We start from the raw sequence: 15,019 nt of genomic DNA, 5'->3' as shown, positions 1-15,019 counted from the left end.
GCTACGACACGGGATATGGCTTACAGTATGGAAGCAATGTCCCAAATGCTCTTGTCCATCTTCTCATCACATCGATGTGTTGTATGTACTGTACATGTACTGTACTTACCTTACCCAGCAGGGGGCGGCAGTTTCCAAAGTTGAGAGCAACCTTTGCTCCCACGCAAGGCTCGGCCCGACGCACCTTCCGGCATCCGAGTGAGAATCCGCGGAAGACATCCGGGCAGGAACCCAGCTCACTTTGCTCAGGCACACTCTCCCACGAAAAATTTTTCATCAGTCTTTCGGTGTCTGACAGGCCCCCCACTTCCCTCCCCCCTCAATTGAGGTGGCCTTCCCGGATGTTGTTCCGGTGTCCCCGCCCCCTCCCCCTCCCTCAGTGTCCGCAGCCTCAGCTTCAGCCTCAGCGGCGTTCGGCTCTCTTTGCATCTTCGTCGACTCTGCGGTCAGCTGGCCGCGTTCTCTGTTTGCCTGTCTGCTTGGGCTTCGGCTTACGGCGGGGGACTTTTGTCGCAATGAGGGCAGATGCCGGAGGGCCCGGCGGAAGGTCCTCCCGGCATCGAAGCCGAGCAGCTACCTGTCCCTACTGTGTCACTCCGCACGGGCAAGCCGATCATCCAGCAGAGTCAGCAACACTCAGCCCACCAAGGCAGGCAAAGCCACTGCGTGGACCAACCGGACGGGTACCGGCACGTTTCCCAGTCCACCACGACTTCGATTGCGGAAGGACCGCAGCGTTGACCTGCAGGCTGCAGATGGGACCCCTTGTCAAGCAGGGTGTGCCCTGGGCCCATGTCCCAGCTGCCTGGTTCACCCGCAAGTAATGCCCTCCTTGGATCAAACGGGCATGACATCGTTAACAACGCAGTATCCCATGGTGTTCAGACTACATACGGGACACTAAGGATGGCATGCTTGCCTAGGTAGCCATTGAGAGCGGCCCATCTCAGGGTTGGACGCTTGGTGCCGGGCCATGAATTTCTGTACTCCGTGCCCCACGATGAGGCGCTGCAACGCATCAAGCCAGGCGCCAGGCTCACCAACCGCGACGCTCCCCCGCCACCCTTCCGCCGACCGGCTTCCCACCCCCGGAGATTGTGAGGCGCGGGATGCCCACCGGCGTCCAGTTTTGTCGAGTCGCGACCCCACCTTGCATGGCGGCGGAGCGCTTTCCGCCAGCCCTCCTGAAGCTGTAACTAGCACCCCAAGCGGCCCCCGGATTCTCCTTTCAGTCCGGCGGTGAGAATGAACAGTGACCGGGTTTGGCAAACTGCTCGAGAAGCGCTCCTTTGACACCCGTCGCCCGTCGACCGGTGCGCTGTCGGGCCAACCCTCCCGGTTCCCCGGCCTCGGCTTGTCGCCCGATTTACACAGACATCCGATACCGATTGGCCTGGTCTCTTGCCTCGCAAGTTCCCCATTCTGAGTTGGCAATTGCCTTGTTTTCTTTCCTGTTGCCCTCATTCATTCTCCCGCGGTGGGACAGGGGACCTCCCTCACGGGGCACGCCGGTGCCCTCCCATTCATCATGATTCGAGGGCTCAAGACGCCCTCGCCCCCGAAGCTCTTAAAATGGCCAGCTGTGACGGCTGCTGCGCTGGCCCGGGACTCCTCCATTCCCGGTCCACCGACTTCCTGATCCAGATGCCACGGACGAACCTCTGTCGTGCTCTCCCCCTATTTCTATGTTCGGACCGCAGACCCCACTGTTGTCTGGCCTGCGTCCGTTGGTTTCCCACCCTCCGTCTTCCCTAGCTCATCTGATGTCTTCTGGTTCCATACATCGCGTCTGCTGTGGCACTTGTGTCGGCCATTCCAGGCTGCCCCTCTGTGTGCCAGCACCATGCCGGCTTCTTCGGACATCCCGCTTGATTGGGAAGGCCATCGCAGGAAGATCGAGGACCTTTACTGGAACCAGGCCAAGGAGCTTCCCGAAGTGATGCAGATCATGAAGGATGTCTATGGCTTCGTCGCAACGTGCGCTCTTTCTTCCGTTGGCGCCTCGGTCCTTTGGGCTGACAACTCGCACAGCAAGAAGATGTACAAGAAGCACCTCAAAGCTTGGGGCCTGGAGAAAAACCTCAAGACAGCCGAGTCGATTGCCATGCTCAAAATTGCTGAGAGACGTCGCGCCGCGAACAAGGACACCCGCTTTACCTGCCGTGGTCGGCCCGTGGAACCCGGAAAGCTGCGCCGGTTCGCCAAGCGCCACAACTTGGTGGTGGACGGGGCGGCCAATGCCCTCTCTGATCAGAAGGGTACCTCTTCTCCTGGTCTGGGGTCCTTTCACCGAATCGGGACTGTAACACTGACGCTCGCTAGTGTCGACTCCACCCAGCATCACGTATACCACGCCCGAGCCGGACCCGTCCAATAACTCCCTCCCGCCAGCGCCCCTGCCTTACCCTGAATCAGACACCAGCGAGGCGGACCAAGTTGAGCCGGAGGATCCTGCGGGATCTTCTGCGTTCGACAATGGCAAAGCCCCCCAAGTCCGAAGCACCTCTTGGGTGGCCCCTGAAGCCATAGCTTGGCCGCTTAACAGCGCTTACCGCGAACCCCCAGGGCCGCCTCACCAAGATCTAGGTGCCAGCTTCATTTCGACTGCGTTTTCCGGTTACCAGGGAGGAGAGATGCTGCGCCACGTTCCGCGGAGCAGTAACGATATGGGTTCCGTATTCTCTCCGCCTACATGGCCGCCACTCCCCAACATCCCGGGCCATGGGTATCGAGTAGCCGATGGGATCCCCTCCTACATTTTTGTCGCGCCGCCGCCGCAGCAGCACACACTTCCAGCCCTGAACGACTCGGGCTTTGATCATAGCGTGCCAGGCTTCACGAACAACTGCAGCCCGACCTCGGATTCTGCAATGCTGGGAGTGTCTAACAGCTTTGTCCACAGCATGAACTCGGCTCATGCGATCGCCGCCGCCCTCCCAGACGCCAGCAACTCCGCTCTAGAGCACACGCCGCTACATGACGCAGTCGTTGCAAACCGTGTCGACTTGGTCAAGGACCTCTTGGAGAGGGGCGCAAATCCGAACTGCGCAGCGCGTGGCGGCATGAGCCCCCTCCACTACGCTGCGTATCAACGGAATGTTGAGCTCGTCGCACTTCTCTTAAAATTTGGAGCCAACCTCGACGCCATGACGGACAAGAAACGGTCGATCCTTTTCTTTGCCGTCCGCGGCCGGGGCCACGAGAGCAATGACGACATGCTCGCCTACGCCAGCCAGAATAGCGTGGGCAACAGCTCCCACACGGATGAGGCCACTATACGCGTCCTCCGTGCTCTCTTCGACTCACCCTCGGGCTGGATACGTCTCCGGCGTTGTCTCGACAAGGCCGACAAGGATGGCGTGACTCCGCTGATGGTCGCGGCCGAGCAGGGCTTTGAAGACACCGTGAGGCTGCTCCTGCGACGCGGCGCTCAGCCGGATGTGAAGAACCATGCCGGCCACACTGCGCTCAAGTACGCCGCGAGCAGCAACCACCGGATGCTAGTCCGCCTGCTGCTGGAGGCCGACCCCGGTATTCTCGATCGTGATTTGTCCCACCTGCTCAAGCTGGCCAGCAGGAACTTCACCGCCCGCGCCGCGACGGACCATGTCCACGAGAAGGATGGGCAGGATGCGTGGTGTGATGACTACCACAAGTTCACGTCGCGCCTGATTGCCGAGGAGATGGTGCAGCTGTGCCGGGAGAGGGGCCTGCTGGATGGCCTGCTTACCTTGGCTGCGCAAAGACGGAAGGCCAACGTGCTAGAGCTGCTGCTTGGTGCCATGACAAAGCTTGGAATTGGGCGTCCCGGTGCTCGGCTGCTTAGCGGATGCTGAGGATGTCCTTCTGCCGTAGGAGAGGACACCAGATGATCCCTTAGCGGCACTGGAACCGGCCGGAACACACCGGGTGAGACGAAGCCTGGGAGGGAGGCTGCCAGCAGGCCACAAGGGTCGAACTGCGTCGCGAGATCTGGAGGGATTTGCATCGCAATGTCCCACAGCTACCTTCACGTCTTTGGCTTGGACAAGAAGTGCTCCGATTTGGACCTTCAGGTAATGCATTGCACCACACTCTAACTTCGCGAAAACAGACTGATTTTTGAGCAGGCAGCAACTTTCTGACACAAACTTTCTCTCGCATTCTGCTTTCTGGGTAGAAGTTAATGGAGGAAGGGCCGAAACACGGAGGGCAAAGCATGGAGCAGGCAAGGCGAAGTTGAGGACCAAAATAAAGGCTTCGCAACTATAGAAGCTGACCTTCCAACCAGGCAGTGACTCGAGAATCTCGGGGACATCGCGGCTTAAGCAACCACCGGCAGCCCTTGGAATCTTGCATGTTTAGCACCGACGTCCGCCTTCGTGGGTGAGTTGGAGGAGGAGGATAAAAGCCGGGTGTTGACGATTGCTTCGTCTTCGGTCCGTTGGTGCGAAAACGGACGGTTCGGAAGCAAGCTGCGGAGAGTGTTGCAGAGGCTGTCGAGGGCGAGGATGGGGGGTGATGCCCCTCCTCCTGCACCTCCCACTGTGCATATGCTCTTGCCAACGCCTTGAAAGAGGCCGCGGTGCAGCTAAGGGCTAAAGAGGGGGCGGCCCAGAAGAAACTCGATCAAGGATCGTGAACCAGGCCATGGGGCAGCAAAGGGCTCTGGGGCAGGCGACTCAGGAGGAGAATGCCGCTGATGCTGCTAAGCAGGCTATGGGTGTGCAGTCTAGGTACGGATAGGGAGTCTGCGTAGGAGAGCCCGAAGACCGCCGCTCAGAAGGGAGGGGGGGAAGCGGCGAAGGGGGGGCAGGGTGAGGCCCCCGGCGGCAAGCGGTTAAGAAGATTGCAACGACACCCGACCTGACTCCCTACCTCCCTACGCCGACTCCCTGTCCCCTCGTCCCCTTTCACCCCGAGTTGAGCCAGAAACACGTCACCTCCGGAGCTCAAGTCCAGCAAGGGAGAGTACGGAGAGATTGACGCAGGAAACAGCAACGACGGCGGCCAGCGACGACAATGCTGAGATCAGAGCATTGAAGAAGCACAATGAAACATGGCCATGGACATGTCCATTAGGGACACCCCCGGTTTTCCTGTGGCCTGCTGTTCCTTCCAACAGACCACGCTGCTGGGCAGGGAGGAAAGATTAAGAGTAGACGGGAGAGGCGATCAGGAACCTCTTAACCCCTGTCATGTCGTTACTCCTGTATAAAACGTCGATACCCCTACATCATGCGGTACCGTCGCTTCACCCCTGTCTATCAATACCGTTTCCTGCCTAGGGTTCATTCTTTCCGTCTATCAGTCCCTGAGGGGCCAGAGAGGAGAGAAGAAAATAAGGGGGTGGCGTAAGGTGAGCGAGAGCCAGCTTCGCTCAAACAGCAGCAGAGCCAGCCCCTTTGGCTGTTCTGTGGCATTGGCATGGCTCTAACTAGTTGAATAAGTACCTACCACGCCGGCCCGCCCACGTCCGTCACGGCGCCGTGGCTCGCGTCGCCGACCAGCCGGGCGTACTTGGCCAGCACACCGCGCATCGGCGTCATCGGGGGCGGCACCCACTCCCGCCTGCGGCGCTCCAGCTCGCGCTCGACCGCCTCGGCGTCTGCAGCGCCGCCGCCCAGCCCCGGGATGCCGACGAGGTCGATCCTGTTGGCGACGGCGTCGATGGTGATGAGGTCGCCGTCGCGGACCAGCGCGATGGGCCCGCCGACGGCGGCCTCGGGCACGACGTGGCCGACGATGAAGCCGTGGCTGGCGCCGCTGTACCGGCCGTCGGTGACGAGCGCGACCCGCCCGGCCAGCCCCGCGCCCGCGATCGCCGCGCTGGCCCGCAGCTGCTCCGGCATGCCCGGCCCGCCGCGCGGGCCCTCGTACCGCACCACCAGCACGAGGTTGCCGCCGCCGGAGGAGTCCACCGGGGGCGGCCGGATGGCGCCGCGGGAGAGGGCCTCGTCCAGCGCGCTCTCCTTGTCGAACACGCGTGCCACCCCTGTGAACGACAGCCCCTCCTTGCCCGTGATCTTGGCCACCGCGCCTCCCGGAGCGAGGTTGCCGCGCAGCACGCGGATGTGGCCCGTCGCCTTGATCGGGTCGGCCAGCGGCCGCAGCAGCTTCTGGCCGGCCGGCAGCGACGGCCAGTCGCGCACGTTGTCGGCGAGCGTGCGGCCCGTGACGGTCATGACGGAGCCGTCCAGCAGGCCGTGGCCGATGAGCATCTTGAGCACGGCCGGGGTGCCGCCGATGGCGTACAGGTCCTCCATGTAGTACCGGCCCGAGGGCGCGAGGTCGGCGAGCAGGGGCGTGCGGCGCGAGGCGCGGTCGATGTCGTCGAGCGTGAGCGGCACGCCGGCCGAGTTGGCCATGGCCAGGAGGTGCAGCACCGCGTTGGTGCTGCCGCCGAGCACGACGGTGGCCACCAGCGCGTTCTCGAACGCCGCGCGCGTCAGCAGGTCGCGCGGCCGGAGGTCCCGCTCCATGCAGGTGCGGATGGCCTCGGCCGCGCGCTCGCACTCGCGCCGCTTCTCGGGCGACGTGGCCGGGTACGACGAGGAGCCCGGCAGCGTCAGGCCCATGGCCTCGATCGCCGTCGCCATCGTGTTGGCCGTGTACATGCCGCCGCAGGCGCCCGCGCCCGGGCACGCGTGCCGCTCGATGTCCTCCATCACGTCGCTCGGCGTGGCCTCGGCCCCGGCGGCCGTCTTGCACTTGGCCTGCAGGCGGCCGTAGGTGAAGGCGCCCGAGGCCTCGTAGCACGTCGAGATGTTGATCTCCTGGTCGAGGAGCGCGGAGTGGCCCTTGCGGATGGTGCCGCCGTAGATCATGAGAAAGGGGCGGTTGTGGCGGGCGGCCGCCATGACGACGCCCGGCATGTTCTTGTCGCAGCCGGGGATGCTGATGTTCGCGTCGTGGCGCTGCGCGCATGTGACCGTCTCGATGCTGTCGGCGATGATCTCCCTCGACTGGAGGGAAAACCTCATCCCTGTCCAGGGGTCAGTGATGCGGGGTCCAAGGGTACGACACGGGTCCGTGCTACTCACCCTCTCCGCCCATCGTGATGCCGTCCGAGACGCCAATGGTGTTGTACTGCCAGGCTAGCATGTTTTGCTGCTCGACAGACTTCTTCACGATATTTCCGAGTTCGAGCACTGGGCTTGTTCTTAGTATAAAGATGTAGAAGTAGTGGGATGGAGATCACTCACGATGCGTGCTACAATCCCCCATCAGTCAGGATCGCGGGTCATCCGCAAAATGGTAAGAGTGCAATGATACGGGCACTCACTTGCACGGATTCCCCTCCCACCAGACGGTCGCAATGCCCACATGGGGCGCGTTCTTCATCATGTCCCTGTTAGGGACACCGGCGGCGTAAAGCATGGCCTGAGAGCACAGACACAACACAACGTCAGCACGCCTCAACCCTGTGGTTCATCCAGTATCACGGGAAAGCGCCATCTTGTTGAGACTGCGGCTGATGAGCCGCCTGGCCCAGGTGGTGCGAGCCACTCGTCATGACACTGCACTGCTCGCCTTTTCGCAGCCGGGATGGCTGGGCGAGATAACTAACTTGCCTGCGCGCCGGGGAAGTCATGCTCCCGCGTCATGAAGTGAGACCACCGGTTAAGGGGTCCGCCGGCCGGAAGGCACTCGAACTGGATGTACTCTTCGGGCTTGGGCATGTTGCGCTCGCCGTGGCCTTGGCCGTTGCCTTGGCCGCTGCCTTGGCCGCCTTGCGATCCGTCTGCGTGAGGAGCCATGCCGATGTCTGGGCCGGTGATGTCACCGGAAGGGGACAAGAGAGGGAGGAGGGGAAGAAAGGAGGGGAGGGGCTTGATATCAGCGGTTGCCACTTCTCCGAGAATAGCGGAGCTGTATGTATGCACCAATGGACTAGTTATGATTACGGCGCAAGGTGACAAGGCAATTTCTTCGAGGACCACGGTGGGGTCTGGGCCATGGCCCCAAGGCGAAGAAGGGTGAGCGTTGGGCCCGGAAGCGGAGAAGATGTGCAAGCAAACAACCGAAAGCTCCGGGTGACGAGCTCCCCGTCCGGAGTTCGGGGCTCCATCTTCACTACCACAGTGCGGCCCCGGTTGAGCAAACCTGACGACAGCACAAAACCTGAAACCTTGACCGCTGTCATCACATCTGTGTCGCCAAGGATTGGCTGTCGAGCGATCCGTGGTGGAGGTCGCTAGAAGTTCGGCTGGGCCCCAGCCCTGGAGTGGAATATCCGGAACCCCCTGTGCAAGCCGCCGGGCCCACTTCGGGCGTGCGCAGTGCCCGATCGCCGGTAACGGCCCCGACGAAGCTGCTTGCGTGCTGGGCTGGAGCCAGCTCCGGTGGACATTTCCGTCTTCCAACTGCAGCGCTTCGTTGGCTCAGAGGAAGCGAGGTGGAATATCCGTCCGCCACATCGCCGGCGTCGGCCCATGCGCCGCAGCAACAGCGGGCAGCAGCAACACGGACGACCAGCCGTCGGAGCACAGCCCGCCGCCGCCCCTGTCCCAATGCCAATCGGTCCCAAGCAGGCAACGCGACGAACTGGGAGCCCAGTCGGCACCGCACGTGGGAGGCTGCTTGGGGCAAGCTTGTTCTCGAATGGCGTCATAGCTGCGGCTTGCTGCTACTGTTAGCGTGCATGTAATGTACCAGTGTCCACGGTGAACCTGGAAAACCGTGTGCGCAGCGGGAGGAATCGGCGACAGGGCCGATGCACGGCGAGAAGCCAAGCATGAGTCGGCTAAACACTAGTTACCTGAGTTTACTTATTCGATAGTTATCGAGCGCATGTGAGCGGGCCCAGGAAACGGGAGCCGAGGGGCCAATGCAACGCCCTCAACACACACCGCACCGAATGTGTGTTTTTGTTCCACAGAGTTGACGTTTGCGGATGTGCTGGGTCCCTGCGGCTCTCAGCTTCACATCTCGCCGAGGAAGACCAAACCAGACCGATATACCTTTTCGGCTGCATCCCTTCGACTGCTGGGCTTCGAGTTCGCTCAAGGCAGCAAGCAGGCAGGAAGGCAGAGCGGCCCCTGTCCGGCTCCGGTTCCGGGCGGATATGCGTCATGCACGATAACGTTAGCTGCAGTATCCCTGACGTACAAACAACACTTGCACGTAAACTCCGTTGATAAGGAACTCTGGTCGGTGACACCTTGGAAGTGGCACTGCGACTTGGGCTTCGACGCTACCACTCTCGCAGCAGCGCACTGCTCCGGTTACCCTCCGCATTGCGTACATACCTGACCTAAACAACATCGGGACTTGTGACTTAACCCCTCCGTGCCCAGCCAAATCCGAGCCCAACAGTCCAGTCCCAGTCCCACTGTTCAAGGACACCACCCGAAATGCAAGAAGCCCTGGGAATCCCCCCTCTGCGTTGAAACCACGGTGAAGTGATCCATGGTTGAGAGAAGGAAAGAGAAGAGAAGTGCAGCCTGAGACAGGAAAAGAGATGGGGCATGGGTATGGTGTGCGCGTTACCGTCCAATGCCTCTAACGTTGCTGGCTTGTCGTTACTTTGCCGTGTCGTCACTTCATCCATCCATCCAGCCATCATCCATCCATCCATCCATCCCTCCCTCAACCCTGCGTAACAAAGCAGCAACGGGTTAGCAGGAAGTAAACGTTCATGCAACGAAGTGAAAACACAACCAGAATCAAGGACAAGCCAAAACAGAAACATTCAAGGGAGCAAAAAGAAAATTCCGGCACCTGAGTCCCTTCCCCGTTCCTTTGCGCCGGCTGAGTAAGGAACCACCCACTCGCACCAACAGCTGCTCAAGTCAAAAGCCAGTCGAGTCAAACAAGCACACCGAACGATCGACGAGAATGGAATAAGAGGTCAGCCGGCAAGTCCTGGTGCCAAAAAATGGGCTCCAGGCAAGAAAGCAACAGCACGGCATCAAGCACCAACAATGCCCATGCCGCTAACATTTCTCTCCTCCTCCAACCGCCTCACCATCTCCCTCTCGCTGGGACTCCTCGGATTGGCATCAATCCCTAATATGGCGCTGATCCGCGTCTTGTCCGGCTTGGGATGGACGTGGGCACTACAAAGCTGGTCGTCGGGGCTCGCGATCGGCGTAATGGGCGTCTGCGCGGCAATGCCGGGGTTCGAGGAGCTTGGTGCGCTGCCCGACCCAGCAGGGGTGCTGCTGCTCCTCCACGCCTGCTCGAGCACCAGTGGGTTGGCGCCCGGTCCGTAGTCGGCCGCTACGGCGGCCCAGAACGATGCCCGGTGCGCGTTGTAGATGGCGTTGAGGCGCGCCATGTCGACTGGATGGCTGGCCATGAAGCCAGGCGGTGCCGGCAAGCCTGCCGAGGGAGGCGGCGGCAGGGCAGAGCAGTCCAGGCGCAGGGGCCCCGGTCCATGGTGATGAGGGCTGCTGCTTGACACGCGGGTGGAGTGCAGCGGTGCAGGGTTGGAAGATGCCCGGTAACCCGACGAGGTCATGGGCGCGACATTTTGGGGGTGCGTCTCGTGGAGGGGCGTGGGGTAACCGCGAGACGTCGGCGGGGACGCGGTGCTGGTCGAGCCGGAACCGCACATCGAGGCCAGCGCAAGCGTCATCGAGGCCGGCTTGGGCAGAATGGTTGGGAGCCGGGGAGACGTGTCCGTCGACGCGGTCGCCGACATGATTCTGGGCAGTTGGATGCCGCCGGGGCTGGTTGAACCGTACGAATCAGCAGACTCGGGGGGTGAGACGGAGCGGCTGTGTGCGTCATCATGCTCGTGGATCGGCGAGGGTATCGAGGTTTGAAGGACCGGGGATTGCCCGCTCGCCGATGACCCTGAAGACATCGACGTGGTGCGCTTACGGCGGTTGCTGCCATGGCTGAGTTGGTGATAATGAAGGCGGCACGCGAGCTCTGTCTTTTTCAAGTGGGCAGCAATATGCTTGTACGGCATCTTCTGCAGGCGCGTCTGAAGAAGATAGGCCTCCTATTCACCCAAATTTGTTAGCCCCAATAATCACGAGCCCCAGTCCGAAACAGGAGGAAGGCCCCAGTCCGAAACAGGAGGAAGGCCCCCTCCGTCGCCAGGCAGCTCAATGGTCTGCGTACCTCATCCTCACTCCACGCTCGCCCACCTCCGGTCGACGCCGCCTTCCTGTTCTTCGTGATGCCATATTCGTGGCGGTCCATAGCGTCTGAGGTGGGGGTGTATGAGGCATGTTGCCCCCCCATATGCATTGCCGGAGACATCGTGACCTGGTTCCGAAATGGCTATTGCCCCCACTGCTCAGCTGGTCTAGCTGTTGTGTCGAGCGGTATGTCCCAAGAATCGAAAGTTGTATAAAGATGATGTTCGCAAGAAGAACAAGCAGGACTAGCTGCTGTGAGAATCGAAGTCGTCTCGTTTCGGTAGGGACCGTAGCCGTAGAGGACGTGGGGCACCCGGCGGAGATGATGACCTTCCAGCAGGTTCGGCGGTGAGGTTCCTCTGAGGCGTTTGCTGGAAGACAGCAGGGTGAACCAGTCGTCAAGGAACAGACCCAAAGACACGAAGCGAGTCGAGATGGTTTCGAGAGTTCCTCGAATAAAAAAAAGTTCGGCCGGGCGAAGAAGTGAAGTATAATGAACCAGATTATACCGTCTACAATGGAAATATCTCTCCCCAGAAATGAATGTAGGCAGCCAAGCTAGTTGGTAAAGGGGTAAAGAGTGACAACCTTAGCTGCGAGAAGAGAATTAAGAAAGGGAAGGGACACACACGCAACAGCGTAGTGGTGGGAGAGAATATCCACAGGTAGCCCTTGGTGGGGAGAGAAGATAGAGAAGAAGAGGGGAAAGGGGCCCAGGGCCGGGGAGAGAAGACAGACAGTTCATAATAACACTCGTTATGGTTGCATGACGTCGGGTTTGAGGCTCATCCCGTCCCACAGGGCGGACCAGGGGGCAGGCACACCCCGGGCCTGAGGCCTGTTACAGACCTCTGGCGGAGACGCCCTGGGGAGAAGGAGGCCGGGAGGGGTTACACATCGTGTGGGTTGTGCAGGGGGGAGGGTGGGCGGCGGCGGCGGTGGCCCGCCGGAGTGGCCCTGCCAGGCGAGGCCGGGCGAATCCGGACGAGAAAGGGTGGTTGAGTAACGGAAAACATGGATGTTGAGAAAAACCGGGCATGAAGCCCTGGTGGGTTGATCGGAGAGCAGCAGCGTGTAGCTCGGGGGCGTGAATCGGAGGAGCAAGTCAACCGCGACCGTCCCATCAATAGACCCCAGGTCGAGGGAACACAAAGCGGACGTGCGTCGGCCATCGTGCTCGGCCCCTGTCAACCCAAGGGTCAAGACCCAAGGCACCCGGTTAGGCACGATTCCGGGAGATGGGGGATCTGACACAAGTCATGCTGCTTGCCCAAGATGGGCAGAACACCAGCGAGCGGGTAGCCATTTCTTCCTCGTTGTGCCACAACACTTTGCGGCCAGGAACTTTGCCATGTCGACCACTGCAACACTGGCCCCGTTTACGCGCCGGGCAAGCACCTGGTAAACCGAGTTACTGACTCGGCAATGGAGTGGAGGCGATTGTCAAGAACCGATACGAAGTTGCAAAACGACGACCAAGATTCTGCTCGACCCGCGATGACGACCTCAGGCCGAACTACGCGTCCAGCACACAGAGCTGGATGCAGCGAGATGCCAGCTTTACTCATCGCGCTCGGCGACTCTGTAGCAATCGAAAGAGACGGGCACGCAGGATGTTTGCCGCCGACGGTAAGGTAGGCCAGAGGCAGAGCGGGCTGGGGCAGATGGTCGAAGAGGCGAAGACTCGGGGGCGAGAGCGACGATGGAGGTAGGTACGCATTGTTGGGGGTCAGGTCTCCGCAACGGTCGCATACCACAGTACAAAGAGGCACGAGTCGGTGGTCGACTGAGTCACGTCGATGTGCAAAGCGCACCGTTTGGAAGCAAGTCGTGCTTGTTGCAAGGGAGGAGCGTCCGTGTCGGAAGTTTGACACGGGCGTTCGCTGCCGGTGTCGGTCGTCCCTGCCAGGTGTCGCAGACATGCCCTGATGCCTGCTGTAATGGGCGCCCGTGATTGGCTGCATCACCTTCGCTTTGCGCTTCCGCTCTCTCTTGCAGCTGTCAGGCACACACTACTACCAGGTACATGCCTTGGAGCGTTCGAGTCCACTCTTCGTTTGGTTTGACATCTCCCCCGCTTGAAACGCGAGGTTGTTTCCGCCCAATAGTTGAGACTGCCACCGCCAGGTCCGCCGGGGAGGGCGGGAAAGGAAGGAAAAACATCTGCACGCATTCTCGGCCCGCCCCCAGGGCCCTGGACAAGCCGTTGCAGGAGACGCTGGCCGCTGCGGGTGGCCGGCGGCTGCTCGCGCTCTCTCTATCGACCGCGCAAACGACTTCCCTTTCGCAGCACTTGGCAGAGAGGCACAGTTAATAGTCCCTCCTGTCCAGCGCACCAGCCCGACGCCGCCCCGCGGCTTGTCCCTCGGGCCGTGCGTGCTTCGTGCATCAATGGCGTTGGCGAGGGGCGGGGTCGACCTTGCATCGAGTTGCTGAATACACTACGGATGTACACTACATCGGTGTATAGGTACCTACATAAGGTACCTACCTACTTGGTAGGTGCTGAAAAGCCCACAGCAAGACGTCATCAGAGTCCAAAACCGTCGAGGCGTCCGCTGCATCCCCAAATCCGAAAAAGGCGGCGCCTTAATGCAAGGCTGCTATTGCAGGGAGCATGCCCCAGCGACACCCCTGCCCCGAGGCGGCTCTGATCAGTTCCGGCTCCAGGGTGCAGGACCCCAAACTCGCTAACCGTTTGGTGCAACCTCAGCCGTGTATCAGACCTTACCAAATCGGTTCTCCACAGGCCCAGACCACGCCGCAGGCACCCCACAGCGACAGCCCAGAATGGGACGATGCTGTGCCTTGCCGACCACCAGTGCGCACCGCGTCTTTGCTTTGCAGGCCCCAGCGATGAGGCCATGAGGGAGGCCGGGTCAGCCCAGCGGCGGCCCCGCAGAAACAATGCTCGAAACATTTCCGGGTTGGAAGATGCGACCAGGCCTTATCCTCGACCATCGGACGACCGGGGCTCAGCCGCCTCGTAAGCGCGTATTTCCCACGATTGCTGAAAAGGCGAAGACAACACCAAGGAAGGCGATCGCGGCATTGTCGGTTCTTGAATGTTTGGTTTGCAGATTTGCTCTGTCAGATCCCCCAGAATGAGAGAGCAATTTCCTGGGCCTGCTTAGGGAGACGGCACAGAGGGGCGGGACTCGGGAACGCATGACGGCCCCTGGGCAAACGCCCAAACAGCGATCAGAAACGGCGGGAATCCTCCCAACGCTCCTCTGACTCTGGCCACCTTTGCTTACTGTTACTCCAACCCAGGACATACATCCGTAACAGACACTCGAAGCCGGTGCCATGCTCTTCAGTCCACCCATCGCTGGACCTGGTGTGAGCCCTGGCCCTGCGCTTACCGCTGGTGCGCTTGATGCACCTCGACGGTCCACCTGGCCCGAAGATGCGGCTGGGCAAGGTTCGGCGCCCGGATACATTTGAGGCGCCACACGACCCTCGAGCACACCGCGAGACCTCGGATTCGGCTGAGTCTTACCGAGTTAGACATCAGAGGTAATTGCCATATCAGAGGTTAGTGCCGTCTTTGCAATCACGGCTTTTGTTCGTCGGAGTCCCAGTCTCACGACTTTGGTTTGGTTACTTCACCGCCATCTGGGTGTCGCCATATTCGCGCTTCTGCTCGGCTTGGTCCGAACGACGATGGCCTCGAACAGCGATCCTGTCCGGAACCGCACCCGGCTTCGCCGGGAGAAGGCTTCTAGATGGCCATCATAATAGGTACATCTTTTTACTTCTAACCCCGTCGTCTGAACTGGGTTCGCTGTGCTCTGCCCTTTGCGCTTTGACGGAGTGGATCACTCCATGGGGCATCAGGGGCGCCGTCCGAAGGAATCTCCGCCAGCATAAACCGGATCGCTGGATCGCTCGCTGTGTATTTCTGAGATGAGACTCACCGGCTCTGATCGGTCGTCCAAAAT

General features: G+C 60.7%; 4 protein-coding genes across 4 annotated transcripts; 1 reads left to right on the top strand and 3 right to left on the bottom strand.

The window, feature by feature from the left end:
• Positions 1-1,610: 1,610 nt before the first annotated feature.
• On the top strand, positions 1,611-4,088 carry THITE_2120440 (uncharacterized protein). Its single transcript, XM_003656017.1, has 3 exons — positions 1,611-1,977; positions 2,032-2,258; positions 2,323-4,088. The coding sequence occupies exons 1-3, from the start codon at positions 1,844-1,846 to the stop codon at positions 3,834-3,836; spliced, it is 1,875 nt and encodes a 624-aa protein (XP_003656065.1). The 5' UTR covers positions 1,611-1,843; the 3' UTR covers positions 3,837-4,088.
• A 1,344-nt stretch (positions 4,089-5,432) lies between these two features.
• On the bottom strand, positions 5,433-7,739 carry THITE_122312 (uncharacterized protein; the record flags this gene model as incomplete). Its single annotated transcript, XM_003656016.1, has 3 exons — positions 5,433-6,964; positions 7,261-7,330; positions 7,554-7,739. The coding sequence occupies 3 exons, from the start codon at positions 7,737-7,739 to the stop codon at positions 5,433-5,435; spliced, it is 1,788 nt and encodes a 595-aa protein (XP_003656064.1).
• A 2,153-nt stretch (positions 7,740-9,892) lies between these two features.
• THITE_44225 (uncharacterized protein) lies at positions 9,893-11,178 on the bottom strand (the record flags this gene model as incomplete). The annotated part of the gene is made up of 2 exons (XM_003656015.1): positions 9,893-10,933; positions 11,056-11,178. 2 exons carry the CDS (start codon positions 11,176-11,178, stop codon positions 9,893-9,895), a joined length of 1,164 nt encoding a protein of 387 aa, XP_003656063.1.
• Positions 11,179-11,831: 653 nt separating this feature from the next.
• THITE_156381 (uncharacterized protein) lies at positions 11,832-12,336 on the bottom strand (the record flags this gene model as incomplete). Its single annotated transcript, XM_003656014.1, has 2 exons — positions 11,832-12,259; positions 12,330-12,336. 2 exons carry the CDS (start codon positions 12,334-12,336, stop codon positions 11,832-11,834), a joined length of 435 nt encoding a protein of 144 aa, XP_003656062.1.
• Positions 12,337-15,019: the final 2,683 nt, after the last annotated feature.

The sequence above is a fragment of the Thermothielavioides terrestris genome, chromosome 4 (genome assembly GCF_000226115.1).
Source record: "Thermothielavioides terrestris NRRL 8126 chromosome 4, complete sequence".
NCBI classification, from domain to species: Eukaryota; Fungi; Ascomycota; class Sordariomycetes; order Sordariales; family Chaetomiaceae; genus Thermothielavioides; species Thermothielavioides terrestris.
Note: the sequence above shows the minus strand (reverse complement) of the source record. Positions and strands in the feature narration are given on the sequence as shown.

Excerpts from the sequence above, each read along its gene's own strand:
- THITE_2120440 (XM_003656017.1), top strand. The coding sequence starts at position 1,844 with ATGCCGGCTTCTTCGGACATCCCGCTTGATTGGGAAGGCCATCGCAGG. Across the intron at positions 1,978-2,031 it reads GTCTATGGCTTCGTCGCAAC|CAAGAAGATGTACAAGAAGC; the intron begins GTGCGCTCTTTC and ends CAACTCGCACAG. Across the intron at positions 2,259-2,322 it reads TGCCCTCTCTGATCAGAAGG|TGTCGACTCCACCCAGCATC; the intron begins GTACCTCTTCTC and ends GACGCTCGCTAG.